Source organism: Xenopus laevis, chromosome 2L (genome assembly GCF_017654675.1).
Source record: "Xenopus laevis strain J_2021 chromosome 2L, Xenopus_laevis_v10.1, whole genome shotgun sequence".
Classification (NCBI taxonomy): domain Eukaryota; kingdom Metazoa; phylum Chordata; class Amphibia; order Anura; family Pipidae; genus Xenopus; species Xenopus laevis.
In genome coordinates this window covers 53,772,304-53,797,040 of record NC_054373.1, presented here as the reverse complement: position 1 = coordinate 53,797,040, position 24,737 = coordinate 53,772,304, and the positions used below count along the sequence as shown (strand labels likewise).

General features: G+C 38.4%; 1 protein-coding gene across 1 annotated transcript in view; it reads right to left on the bottom strand.

The window, feature by feature from the left end:
* The window catches only part of plxna2.L (plexin A2 L homeolog), a 195,910-nt gene that overhangs the window by 15,062 nt on the left and 156,111 nt on the right, over nucleotides 1-24,737 (bottom strand). Inside the window, exons 16-24 of the mRNA XM_018246337.2 lie at nucleotides 20,785-20,952; nucleotides 17,579-17,672; nucleotides 16,485-16,724; nucleotides 15,408-15,551; nucleotides 14,995-15,229; nucleotides 12,760-12,902; nucleotides 10,529-10,797; nucleotides 1,527-1,593; nucleotides 426-572 (exon numbers count right to left, since the gene is read on the bottom strand). Of these exons, the coding sequence (XP_018101826.1) occupies nucleotides 426-572; nucleotides 1,527-1,593; nucleotides 10,529-10,797; nucleotides 12,760-12,902; nucleotides 14,995-15,229; nucleotides 15,408-15,551; nucleotides 16,485-16,724; nucleotides 17,579-17,672; nucleotides 20,785-20,952 (1,507 nt within the window). The remainder of the gene's footprint in view (nucleotides 1-425; nucleotides 573-1,526; nucleotides 1,594-10,528; nucleotides 10,798-12,759; nucleotides 12,903-14,994; nucleotides 15,230-15,407; nucleotides 15,552-16,484; nucleotides 16,725-17,578; nucleotides 17,673-20,784; nucleotides 20,953-24,737) is intronic.

The window sequence follows — 24,737 nt, the reverse complement described above, 5'->3', positions numbered from 1 at the left end:
AACCCTCTGAAAAAAACTCGAACATCATGAAGACTATTAACATCTTCAAATGGTTCAATCTCTGCCATTGATTCAAGCTATTTAGAGGGTCGGGGTATAATAATAAATCTCGAACAATTTGAGTTATTTTTTTAACCCAAAAATTCGAGTTTTGAAAACTGGAATTTTCATAGAAAACGCAACATAAATCTGCCCCTTAAACTACAAGGTTTCATGGCATTATATTAAACAAATGTCCAGCTCATTTTATATCCACATGTGGAACTGGCAGCCCTGGGCTTTCCACCTGTTTCTAAAGGAGCCTTCTGTTTCTTTGACATGAGTGTTTTATAAATTGAAGGATAAATATGCACCACTAAAGGGTGAATGGCCAGTTTACCACCTGCAGCACTTTAGGAACTTAGGGCTGGCTTAGGTGTACTTACCAGCGTTTTGTACTCGATCTGCTGGCGGATCAGCTTATCTTCGCTGAGCGAGTAGCGGGCCTCCCCTGTAATGGAATCAATGGGTCCTTTCTCCATCTGTTGCTTGATGGCACAGTGCAACATGAACAGCGGTTCTCCAGCACACTCCTAAGAAAACATAGCCAAACACTGTCACTAGAAGAATAGGCCATGGTTATATTTTATGTCATCCCAGTGCTCCTAGATTCCCTGATTATATAATGTAGCCAGTGACTGTCAGTTTCTAAAATCCTGCTGGATTGTACCTACTGGTACAACCCAGGCCTTTGTGGTGCACAAGAAATACTGTAGATGTCTGCGTATAGTAAAAGTAAAGTACAGTAATAGTGAATAGTAAAGGAAACCAGCTCATCTTTTCACTACATGCAGGCTGGTAATTAGGGATGCACCAAATCCAGGATTCGGTTCGGGATTCAGCCTTATCCAGGATTCAGATTCAGCGGAATCCTCGTGCCTGGCTGAACTGAATCCTAATTTGCTAATTAGGGGCCAGAAGGGAAATTACATAACTTTTTGTCACAAAACAAGGAAGTAAAAAAGTTTTTTCCACTTTTTTCCTTCCTGTCCCTAATTCGAATTCAGTTCATTATACAGCCAAATTTTTCATGATGGATTCGGGTATTCGGCCAAATCCTAAATAGTGGATTCAGTGCATCCCTACTGGTAAGTAAATATTGTTTAATTCATGATAATTCACTACATTTGGAAGGTTTATAGAATAATGCTTGCATTGTTAAAAGAGAAGAAAAGCTACGGAGGCATTTTATTGCCAATAGATTAGCTGCAATAGTGCAAGCTAGAATGCTATATTTATTCTGTAGAATGTTTTACCATACATGAGTAAAAAGCTCTAGAAGCTCTCTGTTTGTTTAGGATAGCAGCTGCAGTATTAGCTTGGTGTGAAATCACTTCCTGTCTGAGTCTCTCCCTGCTCACTTATAGCCCTGGGCTCAGATTACAGAAGAGAAGGCGGGGGGGGGGGGGAGAGGAGCAAACTGAGCATGTTCACGCCCGGACAATGAGGTTTAAGCTGTGTTGCCCCATTTGAAAATATTATCTTACCTTGAGGAACTTGTGCAGGAGGAAAGCAAACCAGTTTGTCAGCATCTTTTCTGCTACAGACTCTGTCCTGTAAAGTGATGATAAAAAGACAAGGGTATTTAAATGCATTGTAACTGTTAAAGAGTATATTTAATTAGAAAACCTATTTTTTTTTCTTGCCCATTCAGGCATAACACTGCTCTACTATATCCGTAAAAAGTGACAGAAAATAGACCGGAATGGTGTTAGAATTAACCTAGGCCGCATGAGGATATATAGATTTGTAGGAAGGTCAAACATGCAAGCGCTCCTTTCATAGACAGTAACATTGATTTGTTCATAGAACTAGAAAGCAGGATATTGTTAGGGGCAAACACATCATGGTAGATAAGATCCACAGAATTAATAGTGAATACAACAAGTGACAGTACAACAGAGATATCTATACTTTGATTACACAGCCCCATTCAATGAAGGATGAGATGCCACCATATATGATATTGGATCCTCTGTATAATTCGGTCTTTTAAAACCAAATTTTGGCACAAGCAGGTTGTAAATTGGTTCCCCTAATGAATGCACCATAATTAAACAAGCATCATAAAATACTGGACCCAGTTACTCCATTGAGTAGGTATTGGGTTGTCATCTAATTCGAAATGCATAGACCATAGCTCCATAATGCTATATGATACAACAGCATGACGACTCATTATTTGAAGTGCAAACCCCACCATGTGACACCAAACTGCAAAATATAAAGTTAATCCATCACAAATATCATATACTGTATATATATATATATATATATATATATATATATATATATATATATATATATATATATATGGACCTTTATGTGGCTAACAGAAGCAAGATGTCAGCAATAATGCCCCACGATTACTTGTCCAATGGCAGAGAAATTTAATAGGGTGTTGAAGGTGGCTCTGACCTTAGGTACATCTAAATATTTGTTAAACAAAATGGGTCAGGAATATAGAAATTAGGGTATCGGGCAGCTGCTTCTGACTTTCTAGAGTCTAGACAATAAAGGAGGTAGATCAATACATTAATCAGGTCTTTCTCACTTGCCTTTACCAAAACGAAAAAAGTCTCAGGCCAAGTAGATTTTTTTGTTTTACTCTTTTTCAAGTGAATTTTGGCCATGAATGATTTATAAGTCAATTAAGATAATGCCCCAGAGTGTACGTATCCTTTTTGCATGAGTGCATTAGATAATACACAACTTGAGGAAGCCAGAATCTTTCCCATAGAAAAAAAGCCTAGTACAGCAGTTCCAGAGATTGGAATAAAATATTAAAGAAGACTCTAGCTATTATCTTAAGTTAATTAAACCCATGATACAGTTTGGATAGACTATGGCAATTTTAAAGGAAAGCTATAGCTAAATGAGAGAATGTACCCGTCATTGAAAGCTTTTCTAATGATAATGAAGAATGAAGAGGTTCTCAAAGCTTGAGAGACATTCATGAAGATGTTGACTTGTATTATGTTTTTACATCTAATGCAAAGTACATTGTATTAATTAATTATGCTTTTTTTTCTGTTCAGACCTGCAGAAGCCTTTGATGTATTGTCATAAAATGGCAGTAAATGTATATATTTTTGAGCTGATTCACTGCTTGGAAACTGACTCTCGTAGCTACAAGGTAAAAGTAGGTACTCTTAAACATATCAAGTAACAAGAATGAGTAACCAGCTATGCTGTAATACTACAAAGGGAGAGGATGATTCAATATTAAGCAAAGGAGCACACCATGAGTATACAAACAAGGCATGTTCCTATAAAAATCTTCGCTATCCATAGATGAAAGCATGTATATCTGTCTCCTAACTGTGTATGTGTAATGTGGGTGGTCAGCAAAAGGCACCCTAAATCTTTATTGTTCTTTGTGTTGTTCATGAACAACCTTGTGTGATGTGGTCTACACTAACTCCTAGGGCTTTTTTGGGCCACACTTTCATGGCATTAGGTCACACCCCTGGTTGTAAGGTTATGCCCCCAAGCAAGTTTATTGTAAAAGGTATGTAAAAGATTACTACAATTGACAGGTTGGATCTGGAAAGAGATAAGGAGGGCTAAAGACAATATAATAAAAATATAGTAGGAAGTAGACAAAATCTGTTCTTCTGTGTTCTTCAGAGTGCCATTGGGTGGGGGTTTACTCCTTCTGCAGTCCCCCCTTTTCATTATATGAACATGAGGGTGCTGTTCTTGCACAAAAGTGCAAAACGAGCTCCCAGAATGCACACAAATCCAATGGAAAGTGATATTTTGCAAAGGGAACAACATGTACTTATATTTTGTTACAAACCAGACAGCAGATATTCTTTTGTGCAAGTGGGTCATCTGTTCTGAGACCCATTCCTTTTGACAGGCAGACAAAATGACAGCCTCTATCAGATGACAGGGTCTGAAGTCGACATCAGCAGAGGAATCAAAGCTTCCTAGTATTTACAATAAGGTTTGTTTGGAACTCTTCTTATGTTATTAATCCAGTGCAAGCTGCGCACACTTCATGTTAAACTTCACAAAAGAAAAGACAAATCTGGCTTTCAAAAGGCTCCTGTAATTTTTTTTCAGAGCTGCGTGAATTTCAAAAACCTCAAAGATTATTTCAGCAAATCTCTCTCCCCCCTCCTTTTTCTTTATTCCCAGCACAGCGGCCGTAATTATTACATTTCTTTTCTGGTCTTAATGAAAGGGAACACGCCCCACAGAGCAAAAGAGGGACTGGATTTTATATTCCTGGTTTGCTGATTAACTATTTCATCTGTGTCATCAGCTAAATAAATGCCATAAATGATATGCCCTTAGGAAACCTGTATCACAATTAATGTAATATTATGGGAGGTTTCCTGACGTGGCTGGAAGTTGTAGTAGGACAACATCTGGAGAAGGCAACCCAAAACCTTCCTAAGACAATCAACATATATTGAAATTGTCCATCAATATCCTCTACAACAGTGGCCCCAGCTGCTGACTCTCTTCTCACTATTGTTATGCCCCTGGTGACCGAAGAACAGGTCCCTATAGATCAGAACTGTGTTTTCCCACATGTATCACCGTCATGCACTGCAGCATATTGATACCATTTCAGTAATAAAGTACCCAGACCGGAGTATAGATTTAATAAAGTCATTCATCACATCGATGTATTGATTGTGTTTAAAGAACTCTAACCTGCTGTTCAGAAAGGTCTTTTTAAAGGGTACAATTAGACAAGAGGGAGTTAATACAAAACGAGGTGTCATTAAGTAGGAGTACCTGTCTTTCAGGGAAGACAATGTTAAGTAACAAAGCAGGGGCATAAATAAAGGTGCCAGAAGAAAGCAAATGTATTGCAAAGAGGCAATGCACAGTTGCACCTAAACGGTTGCCACGGGATTCTGTTTTGCGGAATAGACAAAATGACAATCACTAGGACTTTGGTTTCACCAGACAGTGATTATAGCCTTTTAATCTAAAGGTTGTCTATGAAGCTGGTCCTCCTGTAACCCCTGCTGTTTATATCCACTGATCATGCACGGCAGCATCCCAGATACCCCTTTAGCTCTTTTCTGGTCCCAAAAGGCCCCCCCCCCACCTTGTATAAGAAACTTGACTGCCTCTATATTCCGTCACCAAACAAATCTCATTTTGAAACAACCAAGCATGTAATTAAATTGCAGGAATACGGCTAGAGATTTTTATTCTATCTCACTCTCCTTCTCTGCACCATGTATTCTCCCTCAGGCCACGGCTGATCTTTCTTGCTCCACATAAATATTTACCGTTCCCAAAAATAATGGCTGTTTGGAGCCTTGGGGGGGAGTGGCCGTGTTTGAGCCTTGACTGTGATGTGTGCTGTAACTCTGCTGTGTACAGAAAGGGTTAAAGGCCCTCTTGATTCCCAATATATTCTGTGTCGCTACTTCAATGTAGATTCTTTTTATTAACAGTGCAGCAGGTTTTGCTGAGCACGGCAATGGGAGCTCGTGATTTTGACAATACAACAGACTTGTCTAAACCCGTGGGATGCCTCAGCTGAGAGAACCAATCAACTGTGAGCCATTTCCAGAGAGACCCAGTTAGACATTAGGGCAGGGAACTCAAACCTGCGGCCTTACCACTCCCAGCATGATCAGCTGCTACTGGGAGTTGATTTAAAGTAACTACAGGGCATCAGGTTTGACAATTATTCATAAGGGATGTAAAGGATCACACTAAATCATTTGCAATGGCTTTACCTTTATTTCATGTCATCCCAGGACCTTTAATGGTCCCCACTATTGGATAATCTCCCTGCCTGTTTTTCCCTGGTGCTTACTGAATACCCTTGTTCCCGAAATCTGCCAGTAATATAATTTTCTCTTCCAGTTACAGGAACAACAAGGCGCTGGAAGAATGTGCATCATTTGAAGCAATGGAGTTAATAACCATTTGCTACCTATTTTTGGCTTGCTCAGTAAGAGCGATGAACTAATATTAATAGCTAGCAGTGAAACTGTAGCCTCCCCCCCCCTTCCTCTCTCCCACAATCCCCAAGGGAAATTAACAAAGATTCCATTATTGTGTCTTGTGGGACAGTTTCAGCGTTAGCGAAGGTACCGTGGATCTACAGCAATTTCCTGTTGGAGAGCAACATAAATATCCCAGTTGTTATACTGAGGAGCGGAGGCTCCTCCACATGACTGTGTGTACAGGGCAGAAGAGCAAGAGGTGGGTCAATTAAAATTGGCAAACGAAAATGATGAGGGTAACCCTAGAAGCTTTTATTCACAACATTTGGGGGGGGTTTAATTGATGAGCTTATGAAGGATTATAAGTGTAGAAATAACGAAAAAAAAGGTACCCTTTCATTAAGTTTAATGTGTATGTTTAGCTGATATATATATATATATATATATACGTATATAGTATATATAATTTATTTAGTATATATTCTAGTATAGTTTGGTCTGTTTGTTTCCTGTCTGATGCTTAAATGAGCACTCACATTTTGCTTATGTGCTTTGCACCATAAAACAACCCCTTCAGCCTGGGGCCCATTGTTTTAGATTTCTATTCACATGCTCTAAACTTGGAAAGCAAAGCTATTGGTTGAGGGTCCTAGTTCCAATTCCAGGGAAGCACATCTTGAACCCTTCCCATCTAAATACAAAGGGGGGTTGTGGGAGCACTCCTAAATGTATGTAAAAATGTATAATGGAAGTGCTACTGACTTGGCCAAATTAATCAGTGCAGATTCCCTGGGCCCCTGTCTAAGTAATTCAGTATATATGCAAGTGCATGTGTTTACAAAACAGGGGTTTTTAGTTACAAAGTTATGATCATAAAGTTGAAAAGCCACCATACCACGTCAAGGTAAACCCCACATGGTGGTCCCTAACTTGTTTACCTCTGATCATAGTGTAAAGGATCTTGTGCCTCTCTGCATCGTAGCATTAATTGAAGTTAATGTCTGCTGAACCTTGGTTTCAGTCTGAAGGCTAAACCCTCCCTCCCATCTATACTGGTAAGCCTAAAACAAACCACTAACATAATTTTCTTTATCTCCATCTAGTTATAGCTCCCAAATACTGCCACACTATGACTCCCAGAGAGATATTGATTGCTTCTTATACAGATATGGGATCAGTTATCCAGAAACCCGATATCCAGAGAGCTCTGAATTACAGACAGGCCCTCTCCCATAGACTCCATTTTATACAACTTTTAAAAAATAATTTCCTTTTTTTTCTATAACAATAAAACAGGGATTTGTACTTGATCCAAACTAAGATATAATTAATCATTATTGGAAGCAAAACCAGCCTATTGAGTTTATTTAATGTTTAAATTATTTCCTAGTAGACTTAAGGCATGAAGATCCAAATTAATGAAAGATCCGTTATCCGGAATACCCCAGGCCCCAAGCATTCTTGATAAGAGGTTCCATACCTGTATGCATTATCAAATTCGTATTCCCTACAGCTTATAGAAGAACTGCTAGCAAAATAACATGGAGAGGGAAAAAACAGAATCTGAGATGCCGATTGCTACAGTGGAACCTTCCCGTACACACAGCGTTCTCTATTCCCCAGCAGGGTGAGCTCTTGGCTGCAGAAAAATCCCGTTCTCCCATATTTCCTGCTGCTAAGTCAGGATGTGATCTCCAGCAGCTGACTCATACGTTCAGCAGAGACACTACATCAGCGGCCTGTCACTTTGTCACACGGGCTGGGTATAGCCAGGGAAGCCAGTGACAGCGCAACTGACAGAGGAATGTGTTTGCAATGACTACACTGATACTGAAGGCTGGTAATGGGGTGATAGGTTACATGCTGTCCATCCAATGTCAAGGCACTACCATTAAATGTGCTTCCCTTAAATTAGGCACTTCTACACTGGCATCTTATAAATGCAAAATGCTGCAGGTTTTCCTATGTGCATGTTGAATAAATGCCCTGTAAGGCTACACATTTATTGTTATTGCTTCTTTGTATTACTCTTTCTATTCAGGCCCTCCCATATTCATATTCCAGTCTCTTATTCAAATCAATGCCTGGTTGTTAGGGTAATTTGGGCTGTAGCAACCAGATTGCTGAAATTTCAAACTGGAGAGCTGCTGAATAAAAAGCGAAATAACACAGATAACATAAAATGAAAACCAATTGCACGTGTTCTCAGAATATCACTCTCTACGTTATACTAAAAGTAAATTTTAAGGTGAACAACCCCTTTAAAAATCACAGGGCCAATATGGAACAACAGTTTCAGAAACACAGGGGCTATTCATTCCAACGTATGGGGGCTGTGTGATCATTTATTCACACAAAAGGTGTAACATCAACACAAATGCATGTGCACAAATAAGGCAGACTCATTTTAGGCTCATTGTGTGTTTTCAAAAGGATCTAAGAGATCTTAGGGCTTCTAGAAGCATCTGAGCGATAGCAAAAATGCATTCTCCCCAAACATCACACAAGCTTGCCTACTCAGTTTGAAAACCACAGAATTAAAGAGAACATTAGCGTTTAGGCACGCACAGCAGGGCATTTTGCCAGGGCCATCATTTATTTTTCAACTCTCACAATGTGGCTTTAAAATGCCCCAAACCATTCCTAATGCAAAAGGAAATAATGAAAAATGTCAGCACTAGAACTCAATATTTATGTATTTTGCTCAGTTTTTTCCCAGGGCTGTAGAACTATGGAACAACAGGAACCAAACCAAAGGTGGGCCTCAAAGATAATTTAATCAGGGGTATTGGAGGGTACAACACCGAGACTCAGTTGGTCGCAATGTTCCTTATTCCAATTCAGCAAAATTGGGTTGTTTTAAAAAATCCCTTGTTTTGATCAAAGGAAATGTTGAGTCTTTTGTTTTCCCAAGATCTCCTTTTTGGAGCACAGGGCTGAGGCAAATCACTAGCATAGAACATTTTGTATACTTTTAGCAAAGATCTGTGCCGTGCATTACTGTGAAATTGATAGACCATGAGTGAGGTTCTCTGAGCCTCTCCGGTGTCATCCTGCCAGTTAAATGATGTTGGACAGAATTTCTATAATTATGTGAATATTTTTAAGCAGTTGACTTCAAAGATTTAACTGGTGCTAGACTTGCTATTAGGTAAATTGTATCAGTTAGATGGGGGGAAAAATGACTTTAAATGCTACTGCCTGCATGTTTCCATACACATATGGACTTAATAGCGCACACATGAAACGGGAATGTTTTAACTTGTATCAGTGATTCGGAGCACTTTCACAGACTGCTGCCCTTATACAAAGTCTCCCCATTAAATAGCAGATTACTAAAATCGCATTTGCGAAACTCCTGAAAAGTATGCAACCTAGATGTCATTTCAGCTATTGAAAGGTCACGCAGAGAAATGGAATTCATATGAAATCAGGGAGTCATTTGGGGGCCCTGCAAGGTAAAATAGCAGCACAGGGTGAAAGTAGCAGAGTAGGCCAAAGCAGATGGTACTAAGAAATAGTACGCCTGGTTTTGTTTTTCTTTTTGCCAAAGTGACCCCAAAATTATGCACATTCTTTATAACGAGGTTTCCATTTGGCGCCTATCACAGCCAAAATCAAACACATATTAACAATCTGACCAGTAAACTCCTTCACTAGAAGTATCATGAGATTTCCCTATCTTGTCCCCTGCTGGTGATGTCTTTATGCAGATGAAGGGCACACACTAACTTCCAGACAGGTGGCAGCACCAATGAACAGCAGCTAACACAGACGTTTGGCTGATTTGAAAATATCTTAGAAGGGTTGCTAGGCATGTGCGAGATTTCAGAGCTGCAGTTGGCTGTGAAGATATAGGTAGGAGGAGGCAGTGGAATGCAAGATGCCCGCCACAACTAGAACTGCAGTGGAGATAGGGGAGATTTTGCAGAAGGTATAGTGAACGGTTTTAAAAATCAGATTTCTTGAACTTTTTCACATAGTGTATTTAATTAGTAAATGATTTTAGATATGATTGATGCCCTATGAGTAAAAAGACGATAAATGCACCAGGCCGCGCATGCGCCTCCTCATTTGCGCACGGCCGCATGGGGGCAGAGCCGGATCACAGTGTGGCCGGCTGGTTTGCCTGGAGCGCCCAGCCGCCATTGCTCAGCACAGGTAATAAGTAATTAATATATTTCCCCTTTCACTTTATATATCTGCATAGTACTGGCCAGGTAATGGGGAATAATCTATCTCAAGCCTAAAATTTCACTGACATATACTAGGTCAATGGTGGGATTTTTTTGCCCTCCCACCTCATGTCACATTCATAGTCCCCTTACCAGTAAGGTCAAGGTACCACCTATTAAATCTATCATCCTTATTCCTGACCAGGCTTAAAGTACCACTGCAGCATGAAAACACAATGCTTGATCCCTGGATTCCTAGGCTAGTGAGTACAAAATGAGACACAAGTCATTAACACTACTGAAGGTGGCTGCATGAGTTAAGGGAAGTGGCTGGAACAAATAGGGAATATTAGCTACATTCTACACAGTCATTTGATCACTCACCTGCGCAGGAGCAGTTTGGGATGGTTTTTGTTCTCAAGATTTTTCTCAATAAGGTCAGAGAGCAGCTGTTTGAGGACATCTGTGGCATATTCCAGCTTTCCCTGCAGAGCCGTCATGATGAGGGATGCCACGTTCCCCCGGTCACGCATCGAGAAACTGCGTTGAAGCTCTAGAGTGCGGATGAATGTCAGCAAGAACACCTTATTGTTGATTAGCTGGGCGAATAACTTCAAGGCTTTCTCCACACTCTGCTGCCTGTTACCCTGAACCTATAGGGAAGCACAAGTGTATATATTTATTTTTTAGCTGTGTGATATAATAAAATAGATACACAGCCACCGCTACATTAAATAGGCCTGTTTAGCTGAATATCACCATAGGTGACTGAAAGGTGCGCCTTCATCATAGTCTTCATAGAATACTTCAATGCATGTAGGCAACATTTCTATTCGCCAATTTTCATAGATTGAATGTTTTATTAAATCGCCCTATTAAGTGCGCATTTATGGGCCACTGCAGAGAAAATACCTATCATTATTGTGCCCAATAAAATAAAAAAAATAATAATAAAAAAAAAAATATATATATATATATATATATATATATATATAAATTTATGTATGTTATCTCCACATTTATCTGTATGACTAAATGGATGTCTCTGCTTAGACCATCCGTCCTGACTTCTCCTGAGCACATAATGCCTAAATATTCTTTGCGTTTACAAACCCACATATTCCTTCAGCATGTTGAGCAGTTCGTAGCCATATCTCTTCTCTTACTACATTAACCTCCCTCCCTGTCCTACTGACCTCACTGCTAGAGACGAAAGAGCCAGATGGGAGATCTGAGAGACACACATTCCATCCCACCTTGCTATCATTGGAAACCACAGATTATATTCTCATAAAGCTGCTCTGTTAGGCTTAAACCCAAAATGCAGTATGCAGATTTGGAATTCACTTCCTTCCTAACACCACTGCTGGGCGGTTATTCTCTACATTTCCCTCATTTTATATTTGTCTGTTTTTGGCTTATTTGTTAGCGTTCTCCCAAAAAGTACCAAGCTGGAGGATATTTTGTGATTTAATCGGGGGAAATACATGAATAAATTTACAAGAAGGGCATTTAGACAATGTCAAGCCATTCTTACCAATATCCAACAAGCCACAGACATTGCAACGTATAGAGGATCAGAATTAAAGTCAATTCTCAGTCTGAGTATTGCTTTTAGAACAATTTGCGGCACATACAAAGCAGCATGCAGTCATTGTTGTCATCACGGTATTGCCATTACAAAAGAATCATCACAGTATCGCTATTACAAAAGAATTGCTCTTCATAAGACACTTTTATGTCTGCCAGACAGGAACAGAAAAGCCTCTTTTTCTTCTTTCTTATTACACAGAGGTATTATGTGTCTCAGCTCTGCTCCCATCTCACCTCTCCCACGTGCACATCAGGCTGGCCCCATCTTACCTCTGCCTCCTCCCAGACTTAGATTTAGTATAAGCACATTTTCTAGATTTCATTAGCAACATCTCTGCTCTGCCAGCTTGTCTATAGTACATCACTGTGATACAGTGACCTGTAGCTGTTTGTAGACAGGGCTTTAGCAGCAAGCAGCATGCTGGAGAAGCATGAGAAGGTATGGCGGAAACACTCTGGTGTTAGCTGAATGACCGGAACTAATGCAAATAATATACTGCATGTTATTATTGGTATTAGCTTCCCCATTTCCTTCACGTTGCTTTAAAAGAGATGAACTGATTAGAAAATGAGTACTGTTAGTGCTGCTAATGGCATGTCCTCTATATGTCTTTGTTGTTTGGGGCTGAAAGCACAGCATTTTCCAAACAACATGATATATTATGGAGCGATTATTTTGAAAGGGGGATCTCTTTTCAGTCGCCTAGAAATGCTACCTTTGCTGCAGCGATTTGTGGAGTCTGAATACATTTCAGACAGCTCTTTTGAGATAAAATATTACCACGCAGGGGGATATCAATCGTGACCACAGAGCCAGTTCTGGAGGGTGGGGAATATAGAGGGCACATTGAAGGATGCAATTCATGCAAGAGTTCTAACTATGTGTACACAGCAGATTATTTTACCCAAGACTAAGGGAACATAATGGGGCCTAATAGGATTATGGTCTAGGACCGAGTAATTCTCCTTATGCCACAATTGCCATACAGTAACACGAAAACCTTGGAAAAGGCTGTATTTACCTCCAGCTCTTGAAGCACTGGATGATCCTCTATCCCAGGAAAAAGCACCCTCATGGCATACGTTCGATAATCCAGGTACGGTATACCCGAGCGATCCAAGTCACTTGTCAGTTCATTTATATCAGTTTGGAGCTCAGCAAATGCTGGTGGGCAAATAAAGAGAAAATACAATTTCAAGGTTTGTCAACCATATCACAAATATTTGGTTTTATGGCTAAATAAGTACAAGCCGTGGAGAATAGGAGAATAGGCCATCCAGCTTATACCAGGATATGTTATTTTCACCTTTAATATAAAAAAACAAAGCTACAGTAATGTTAGGGGAGTAAAGAGTTCACAAAGACATCAAAGGTTGCTGTTATTTAAATTATGTCATTTGGTGACTTCAAGCAAACCTTATAGCAGGCAATAGAGGGTAATTTCTAGCAAGGAAAACCCCCACTGGCAGAATGCCAAAGATTTTGTGTGTTGCCATTGACCGAAATTAATCTATCCCTCAATAAATGAAGAATGTGAATAATGTTAAATCTCTCATCCAATTTTCCTTGTACTAATAATAATGTATTAATTCCTCACAAACCTCCTACCTCTGTAAGAACCCTGTGCTTTCTCCTGTCAGAGTAACACATTATTTTGTCAGGGGCTAACATTATAGTTGCAACTGTGTCAGGACAATAAAGCTTAATTTTTTTTATAAAAGAGATGTTGGGCCTTTGTCTAACACCTAGAAATTACAGCATATGCATGATTATACGATATTGGGAGCTTGTCTTAATTCTGTTCCCTGGATCAAAGTTGCTTCTACGCCCTCTTACTTTTAATGGTATGAGCAGGAAAAAAGGAATTTTTCTGCAGTAGTAATCTGGTTTCCTGTGTGTGGACATTCATTTTATCACATCACAATGGTTTAAATTATTATCCTTTACACAGAACTGGCACATTCCCTACTGCAGATATTATGGTGCAAAAAGACATGAAAATCTGTAGCTTCCCCCCTCCCCGTATTTCCTGCATAATATTAGACAATTCTACAGTTGTGTACAGAAAGACCCAAGCACAGTTACCAATGCAGGCAATAAAGAGCTTCTGTGTTGTTAAATCAATTTGTAAATTGTGTCACTTCCAACTTTTCGCTTATTCTGTTTGCTAAGCGAACACTACCCAGAAGGAAACAGGATTACCAGGCATCAGGAATATTTTTGGTTGTTACTGCCGCATTTTGTTCGGTGTGTTGGCTTGCTAATTCAATATAAGTCCTAACATGTAAACGGATGTCAATAATAATTTCTTAAAAGGTATGGAATTAGTATTACCCTCTAAAATTTTATTCTATTGTTAGTTACCAAATCTGGTGAAAACGTTCTATTAACTGTTTTTTTTAATATTGATTTGACATCTTCTTGAAATGGAAGAAAAACTGAAAGACTTGTGCAACATATCCATTAGTAGCTTTCATAATAACCCTTGCAGTAATGCAGTGCAGTTGCAACCTTATATTTTTCATATGGACTTTTTGGATAGTGTATATATTTTTTCCTCCAACGAGTTAAAACTGCTCTTGATTTAATCTTTCAGATGCTGATGAAACTCCAATTTTTTGCCTGCTTTCCTCTTGTTCCTGATTGCATGTAAACCTAGAATAATCTAATCAAAATTCCACGAATTCCATTTTTACTGAGACTTGACTTAATGTCCATTTGTGTCACATCTGAACAATTCTAAATGCACATTAATGAACTGTGGAAAAACTGTTATGGACAATGTTTTCCAGCTTTTCATTATTGTTTTTTCCTTCAATTTATAGATTTACCCGTACAAATAAAATTAATAATTGATTAACTTAGTACTTGCTCTAGGGTAGCATGCTGCTCATCTAAAAATGTTCTCTGATTTCATTGATTTAGAGACACAATATGAGACTATTTTCTAACCATAACTTTTTATAGCCACCCTATTTTTAACTGACATTACAGCTTCACTAGATCAGGTGTCCTTACTTCTACATAAATACTCATAAGTCATGATAAGCGTGGGTCAGTCTAACAAAGAGAATTTCCTTTTAAAATAACAGCAGATGTAAAACTTTAATTATTTGGAACAACAAGGACTGCAATCATTAGGTGGTGCTATATGGTTTTTCTATTGAATTAGAATTTTATTCCCCAGCCTTAGTTAACTATTTTGCCATTAATAAATCATAATTTGTTCCTAAATATATCAAAACCCGATGCTTACCCTCTTTGCACTCCAAGGCCACTCGTGACTCCAAGTTGTCCATCTGCATTTGCAACCGTTTCAAAGTGAGGTCATTCTCTCTAGACTTGCGTTTGTAAGCGATAAGCACAATGATGACAATGATAAGGAGAAGGCTTCCTCCAGCAGCTATACTGACAATGGCTGGGAGTGTTAGGAGGCTGTCCGGTATCACATTGATAGAACCTGGGGAGAACACCATGCCACCAACATAAACCTAAAACAAGGAGAAAGTGTGGGGCAAAAAAAACGTAAATTGTCAATGGAGCCTACAGTCATGGCTTACAAAAATTACCCCCTTTTTAACTTCCATAAATCAACCAATGAATTCTTTATTCAAAATAATCACTTTATGAGGCTCAAAACAATAGAACACATAACTATATAAGACTTACTGTTACTTTATGCTGTCCGGTGAGATTTGGAGATTCACAGAGAAGTTGAGTTTCAGATACAGTAACTGCACAGGGAGTTTTACCAATCAGTACAGTATAACTCAGTTTGGCTCCCCCTGTTGCAGGAGGACACAAATTTCTCCCCTGCAAAGAAATAAAAAATATATTGGTAACAGTAACTGAACAAATTAACATATTTTCGATACACAGATGGATGTGTTCATTATTCTTGAATTTTAGACTTCTGTAGAATTCTCTAATAATCATTTTTACATTCAGAAAAGAAAATGTAGTGACTATAAATGCCATCCTTTAAAGTGGACCCGTCACCCAGACATGAAAATCTGTATAATAAAAGTCCTTTTTAAATTAAACATGAAATCCAATTTCTTTTTTTTATTAAAGCATTCATAGCTGTTGTAAACTCATTTAAAAATATCAGCTGTCAATCAAATATTGCCTACCCCGCCTTTATGCCTAGTCATAGAGGCGGGACAAGCAATTACTTTCACTTTCCATTCAGCACTTCCTAGATGTCTCTGCTCTCCCTACATTCCCCCAGCTCTCATAACCATTTAATTGTGTAACCAGTACATGGGGATAGACATTGGGTCCCTGTCTCCTGGTGCACAAACAAGATTCTGAGATGATACAAGGCTTGCCTTAATAACAGTGTCCACAAAATGGCTCCTTCCTGGTTGCTATAGTTTTGAATTCCCAGACTGATAGAAACAAGATTCAAATAATTTATACAGTGTAATTAAAGTTCATTTTGCTTGACTAACATGATAAAATAGGATTTGGAATAATTTTGTTTGGGTGACGGGTCCACTTTAAACATAATTTCTTCCGTAAACCCAAAAGAACCTTAACCATACAGCAATAACAATAACTTAGTTGCTACTCATACTTTTATATAACATTGGATGATACATTTTGTAGATGATGCATTTTAGTACATAGACATAAATACCAATAGACATGATATAAAGTAATACATGTGAGAACAGAACATACAATGGAGATTCAGTTAGAACATTCAGTCCAGTCTATACTGGATGATTGTTGCCCTCTCACCTTTAATATGATTGGAGACCCTGGTTTCTGCTCTAGAACTCCATTAGGGCTGAGAAGCTCAAAGGTTGGGTTGGGGTAGTATATAAACTTGGTGTTGTTGAAGACAAGGAGTGACTGCACATTGTTAAAGATGAAGCCAAATTCATCTGGTCTCTCCACAGAATCCAAGCCTGGGCGATACTCTAATGTCAAAGCTGGAGCCAAGCATGTCAAGCACGTAGCATTTACTACTTTACACACCTATTAAAAAGGTAAACATCCAAAGAAATAGAAACGTGAATCCATTGTTCACACAACACTTCATGTTTCACCTATCTGTGCAATTAATAATTACATTTATTAGTAATTAAACGCTGGAGCTACAATCAACGCCACCAAACTCTTATAATAATAAGCAATGGCACCATCTATTTGTATGGTTTGCATTATGCTTGCAAGTTAAAATGGCTGGTGAAATTACACAAATGCAAAAATCAGCAAATATTTTTGCAGGCAAAGTGTTGAGGCTTATCATTTTGCCTAAATATAAATGTGCACGATTACTGGCACTATTCAGTTTATTTATGCTGTTTAGCAGCTGAACCAATGGCATTTCATTGTGCAGCATGGATTCATGGATCTAGATGAATTGCTACTAAGGCCAAACAGGAGATTTACATATAGCAAATAAAGTGATAGAGGGTGAAAGTAATTCACTGCCACTTCCAGGGGTGTAACTACAGAGGAAGCAGACCCAGGAGGTATAGGGGCCCCATAAGGCCCTTAATGAGCAATTTCAATATCTATTGGTAAAACAGGAAAACTTCTGAATATATTGGGGGCCCTAAAATGAATTTGTTGTACGGGTCTAGTAACATTTACTTATGCCATTGGCTGCTTCCTATCATTTGTAAAAGTATAGGAAGCTAGACATATTGCATTAAATAAAGTAAAACATTGTTTGATGATTTATCTGTGTGCGCTGAATTGTCGTCGGGATAGGTATCACTCCCAAACTTAAAAGAGAAATTAAAAAACCTGGTCTCTTAGACTTCCCATAGTTCTAACCCTTGAGCCTTGCTAATGTTATGTTCTATGAAAATTAGTTTACATACATTCACTGATTCCTTGCCATTAAATTTCACTCGGATTCTTGGCTGCTGAATGATGTCCAGATTGGTGCCAATGACCATGAAAGAAGTGTGACCACTGTGGATTACAAAAACAGCCCCCGATTACAAAACCACACGGAAAAGATCATATATACTGCACAGAATAGTAAATTTCGAACGCCAATTTACTCAGCGGAATATAAATGAAACCCTTTTACCATCCTATATCCAGCATGTTTTCACAGCACGGTTCATACATACAAACAATGTTTTTCCTTAGGCTGAAAAAAGTATGCCCAATAATAATATAACATCTTTTATTATCTTTATATAGCCCGACTAATTATGCACTGTGTTTTGCACAGAATTTTACAGGAACAGTAAACCCTATTTTGTAGAAAATACAATTTATTTAGGCCTTAGGCAGAGCGAAATTCTTGATTTAGTATACTGTATTTATAAGCAGGCATTCATTTAATTTTACTTTACAATAAATTTCTTGTAAAAGAATATGGACAGACTGCACAGTACAGGATTTTGCCTTCTCTGAAACTCAAAAATGACAAATGCTAGAAATCTATAGGCTGTACAGCAGTTTTTATACCAGTCTCCAAATGTCAACACACAGATTTATATATTGTACCAGTTGTGTGTAAAATGGCTGCTACTCATATACAGGTATGGGATCTGTTATCTGGAAAACAATTATCCAGAAAGCTCCCAATTACGGAAAGATCGTCTACCATAGACTCCATTTTATCCAAACAATAGAAATTTTAAAAAAAATATTTCCTTTTCCCCCTTTTTATAATAAAACAGTACCCTGTACTTGATCCAAACTAAGATATAATGAATCCTTATTGGCAGCTAAACCAGCCTATGGGGTGATTGGATTAATGGAAGAGTTTATATGCTGAGAACTTCCCACACCAGTCAGCTGAACTGAAGAAGCTGCTCAGTTGAGTAGTGAAACGTCTTCAATGATTACTCGGCAAGTCAGGTTGTTTTAGATTTACCTATACTAGATACAGCCTATGGGGTTACATAGTTACATAGTTAAATTGGGTTGAAAAAAGACAAAGTCCATCAAGTTCAACCCCTCCAAATGAAAACCCAGCATCCATACACACCCCTCCCTACTTTTACATAAATTCTATTTACCCATACCTATACTAACTATAGAGTTTAGTATCACAATAGCCTATGATATTATGTCTGTCCAAGAAATCATCCAAGCCATTCTTAAAGGCATTAACAGAATCAGCCATCACAACATCACCCGGCAGTGCATTCCACAATCTCACTGTCCTGACTGTGAAGAACCCCCTACGTTGCTTCAAATGAAAGTTCTTTTCTTCTAGTCTAAAGGGGTGGCCTCTGGTACGGTGATCCACTTTATGGGTAAAAAGGTCCCCTGCTATTTGTCTATAATGTCCTCTATTTATTTAATGTTTAAATTTATTTCTAGTAGACTTAAAGGGGAACTCCGGCTTCCAAACCAAAATTTGATAAAGAGGCCCACAAAACACAGAAACTCCTCATATACCCATCACAGTTACCTTTTCTTTAAAAGGTATGAATAAATGCCATGCTGAAATTCAGCTGTTTAATAGTTCTTCTCTTTCTGCATCATTTGAAATCCTGGCAGGGAGGGAGGGACTAAACACTGATGTTACATATTGTTACAACTTCTCCACAGCTTACAGACGGCATGCAGGAACTACATAACCCACAATGCATTGCACTGTGATGTTCCGTTCCTTATTGAAACCATGTGTGCAGGGAATTGTGGGGTTTGGAGGATTCAGGCTGAGGACATTGCTGATACAAAATAACGGTAGTCAGTCAGCTCAGCAAAGTAGTCAAACAGATCAGCAAGAGGCTAGGCGTAGGGAACTTTTCAAACCATTAAAAATCATGAAAAGTCTGCATATTTTTAATTGATGTATATTGCAAAGTTGCTTGAAATTATGTTTACTTTTCAAAAAGCTTGTTATTTTTGTGTGGAATTCCCATTTAAGGTATGAAGATGCAAACTACGAAAATATCCATTATCCGGAAACCATTAGGTCCCGAGCATTCTGCATAAAAGTTCCCATACCTGTACGTGTGTCAGCTTAGGATAATAAAACAATATAAGATATTTTTATTTTGATTTCCCTCATATTAAAGCTTGGCATTTTTTAAAAGCAAACACCAATTTAATGGTTACAGTTCAGCAAGATTAGTTTTGAATTATAAACGAATGGCTGCTAGACTTTGCAAATATTTTTGTCAATTGAATTACAAAAAAATGATACCATTACAGATCAATAGTATTGTGGCTTCCAATCAATGGTACAAACATTTCAAATCAATGACATTTTTACTGGGGAAGATATAATTACTTCTATGTAGTGGTGTACTTTACAACCCCATTATTGTGATTTAACCACACAGATACATACAAGTCAATGAAAGATCAGGACCTTCATGTAATATTTTACATGTGCATAAAACAAGGATATTATCCTATGATGCAGGCTGTCATGTGAAATCTGTTTTTTGCAGTGCTGAAACCATTTATCCCAGGAATTTATTTTCACTCCAATGCCATAAAACATTGTTCCTTCTGATGTTGCTGGAATTTTCAAAAGTAGTAAAAGTACTTGTTCCCCATAAATTACATTTGAATGTATCATAAAAGTTAATTGGTTAAGATTTATGGTATGTATCATAGGCTCTTCACTGAGCCATTCCTTTGCTTCAGTATTTGCCTTTTCTTCAGGCACTGGACTCCAGTAAGAATTGCTTTCCCTAGCAGCCAACTTATTATTTCTACTGCCTTCATATAATGTGTAGATTGAAGAAAAGTCCTGTCCATATTTTACATCCACTCTTCTGTAGCTAAGAAGAGAAGGATTCTTTTTAGGACAGGTATTTAAATAATCTAAATTATTTGGGAAGGAAGTATTTTATTGGTGCTGGAGAAGTAGAAACTGATGATCAAGGTGATATTTTTTTAGGACTAGAGTCAAAGATGCTGGACAAAGTGATGAGAGGTCAGGAACATCTACTACTTAGTTTTATAAACAAAGCCTGTGGCACTTACCTGTAGTTGTGGGTACTAAGAAATAGTTTGGAGGGGTTTGTATTATATTTGGTTAAGGGCATGTCTACTTGCAGCATACGATTGGTTCAAAGAGAGTCATGGTGGAAACTGTTCCTACCTGGCGATGCTCCATTCAGGCTCAATGCGCACGACCTTGGGGTCATCAATGTATTCAAACTGTAGGTTACTTTCAAGCTGAGCTCTGTCCACGCTCACAGATACATGAACAGGACCTAGGCCATGAGTGGATGGAGCTGCCACGCAGACAATCTCATTAAGAGACCTCCTAAAATAACAAACACAGATTTAAAAGTGATTAAAACAATTGCTTTTACTGCAGTATGTATACATAACGGGTACACAATTTGCTATCACTGGCGCAAATACTTTGAACGAATTTTCTTCAATCAGAAATAGCTTAGAAAACTTATGGGGAAGGTCCCCATAGGCTAACATTGTAGCTCGATAGGTTTAAAGTGGGTAGTATGTAGTCAAAGATTTTTTTAAAGAGACGGTACTTCGACTATAGAATGGTCGAATAGTCGAACGATTTTTACTTCGAAACGTTTGAATCAAAGTCGTAGTCGAAGGTCGAAGTAGCCTATTCAAGTTTTTTATATTCGAACCCCCACTTGAGCTTAGTAAATGTGCCCCACAGTGTTGTACTGTATGTGATGCTCTAGGTACTCTCATATGAACTTGCACTGCACAAAGCTTATCTTTTTTTACATTTGATACACATCCATATAAAGGTATGGGATCGGTTATCCAGAAACCCGTTATCCAATAAGCTCTGAATTACGGGAAGGCCATCTCTCATAGACTCCATTTCCTTTTTCGCTGTAAAAATAAGACAGTACCTGATATTTGATCCCAAGAAATATATATAATTAACTCTTATTGGAGGCAAAACAATCCTATTGGGTTTAATTAATGTTTAAATAATTTTTTAGTATGCTTAAAGTATGGAGATCCAAAATACAAAAAGTTCCATTATCCGGAAAACCTCAGGTACCAAGCATTCTGCATAATGGGTCCCATACCTCTGTGTGTGTGTGTGTGTGTGTATATATATATATATATATATATATATATATATATATATATATATATATATATATATATATATATATATATAATATGGTATTTACCATATAAGGGGCTGCGGTAGGAAGGCAGCTTTAAAGGGACAGCCCTTGAATGCCTATATGGTCAATAAAATGAGCCAAAGAAAAAACCCAACCTCTTCCCCGGAGGCAGAGATGGGGGTGTAGGGGGTAGCTGCAGTGACATAATTTCTGCTGAAAAATTAAAATCATGTGAAAAACGATTTTATTGAAGCATCACTCGTGTATCCAACGTTTCGGCCCTCATTGTGGCCTTTATCCAGTCTACTTGACCATAGCACCCACATAAGCGTTGGAGAAAGAGTGCAGGTACTTATTGGACATTATATATATATATATATATATATATATATATATATATATATATATACACATATACAGTACTTAGCTAAAATCATTTTAAGCAAATATATTTCAATATTTCCCTCAACTCACATTCAGTTCCCCTGCAGAAACTCTTACAACCGCCAGAACACATCTACTGTAATTTCAGACTCCGAACAACAAAAAAGATAAAAGATTTCAGCAGTGACCTTACAATGCTTTGTCAGGGAGCAGCATGTCTGAGGGCAGCATTTAATAAACTCCAGCAGATTGTGAGAATCACGCACCTGCTCACCAAGCAATAAAATGTTACAGAGTATAGCAGGGAGAGATTGAATCACAATTATGTGTTTTATATATTGGGCTGCCTCTGTGGGTGATACAGTGCAGGCCCCGGCATGAAACATAACACTGCTAGTTTTTCTGCTTCTGAAGGATTGGGATTGCCAGAGATTTCTTATACCATCCAAAACACATGCACATAAATACACCTTTTATGGTTGTTTGGGGACTCAAGAAATCCCAGCCACTTTCCCTTGCTTACTGGCGCAGAAAAGGTAACAAATAATATTATAATAATTTCTTTATTGTTTTATATACAGTATATTGTAGATTTACACAGCACTAGCCTGGCTGTGAACATTTCCAGGCAGGAATAGCATTCCAATTCCTGTTTTATTTTATGGAATTTTGCTGTCAATTGATCAAAAACAATTAGCATGATTCGGTAATTAGGCTCTATGGAAAAATATATGAGCAAGACTCATGGTTCAATCGGATCTCCCTCAAAGTAAATGTCAGCATTTCCACAGTACGAGTATTAAATATGTTCCTGAATGACATTCATCCTGTCATGTAAATTCCTGCGGTTGTCTGTTTGGAGCTATGGATAATATTAACCTGGACAGTGGGTAAACTGTGAGACTGGCCCCAGTAGGGAAGCTTTAAACAGTGACTGGGGTTTCCTAGTTAGTTGTGATTTTGGAAGCATGGCAAATAAATCTCCTTTATACTCCTGCAGTTTAATGGTCACTTATGGTAGAATGACTGATACAGCCAGGTCTGGACTGGGAATCAAAATAGGCCCTGCCATTCTGAGTCCAGAGAGGCCCAATCAGCTCCCCACCAGCTCACTAAATAGTGACTTTCTATGGCATCTTATGGCAGCCTCTCTGGCATTTTGCCAGAACCCACAGATTGCCAGTCTGGGCCTGGACACAGCTAGGGTTGCCAGCTGTCTGGTTTTGACCCAGACGGCCAGTTTTTCGATGGGCTGCCCGAGTAAAAACTGCCTGCCCGGTTTTCCAAATTAGGAAAACCAAGCAGGATTCCCTATGATTGTTGCGATGATCGGCCAATCGCTAATTGGCACGTCATAGTCCTGCCCCTGATGTAACCCCCGCAGTGTCACAACCAAGTCCCCATTGCGGCACGGCCCAGTCCCTTGCCGGGATTCAACCGTGCCAAAAGGTGGCAACCCTAGACACAGCAATGTTTTTATATATCTAATATCAGATCTCAGAAGGCTTGTGACCTAAACATGTTAAAAAATCAGTGGACTAGGGTGTAAAACTGAACTGAAATGTCATGCCCCACTTATGTGCTGCCCATTACATTGCAGGAGTGACTTTTGATGTGCAGTTCATAATCTACAGGACTCATTTACAAATGCAACCTCAACCACAGTTGTTGAAAAAGTCACTGCGTGAATTGGTGCCATTTGTAAAAGGTACAGGTATGGGATCCCTTATGTGGAAACCCATTTTCCAGAAAGCTCCAAATTACGGAAAGGCCATCTCCCATAGACTCCATTTTATCTAAATAATCCCAATTTTTAAAAATGATTTCCTTTTTCTCTGTAATAATAAAATAGTTCATTGTACTTGATCCCAAAATAAGATATAATTAATCCTTACTGGAAGCAAAACCGGCTTATTGGGTTTATTTCATGTTTAAATGATTTTCTAGTAGACTTAAGGTAACAGGATTCAAATTAAGGAAAGATTAATTGTCTGGAAAAACCCCAGGTCCCAAGATTCTGGATAACAGGTCTCATACCTGTACTTGCGCCCAGATCCCCACCCCTTGCACTTCCGCATAGCTTATTATTTTTATTTTATTTCTTTTTCTTTACCATGAATTCATAGTTATTTCAAAAACAGGGAAGTTAATTAGCATAGACTGACATTTCCTACTTGATGCTAATTCCACAGCTAATTTGTATCTACTGGCAGCTCTGGCTCCTGTGCAGAAGGGTCACAGGAGATTTGGTATCCTAATGCTTTGCCCTCTTGACTTTGAAAATAGGCAGACTCCTGACCCTAAGAGAATTCTAAGATGTGGGCGTTATCATTGTTCCTACAGAAAGGCAGGTTTGATACACTGAACTGCTAACATTTATTTTTTATGTTTGACATCTGCATAAAGCAGAAAAGAAATTGATATAGTGGTAAGAAGTTCCTTTAGGCTTTTCCTAGAGAGATTATCAGCTCTGCCATGAAGCAGGAATGTTTCACTAGGTGTTTCCAGTGTCTTGTTTTCAAATGTCTTATTCTTCAGATTATTCATACACTAACCCTGTATTTCTCTTTAATGCTGTCTGATTTGTTTAAATTAAATT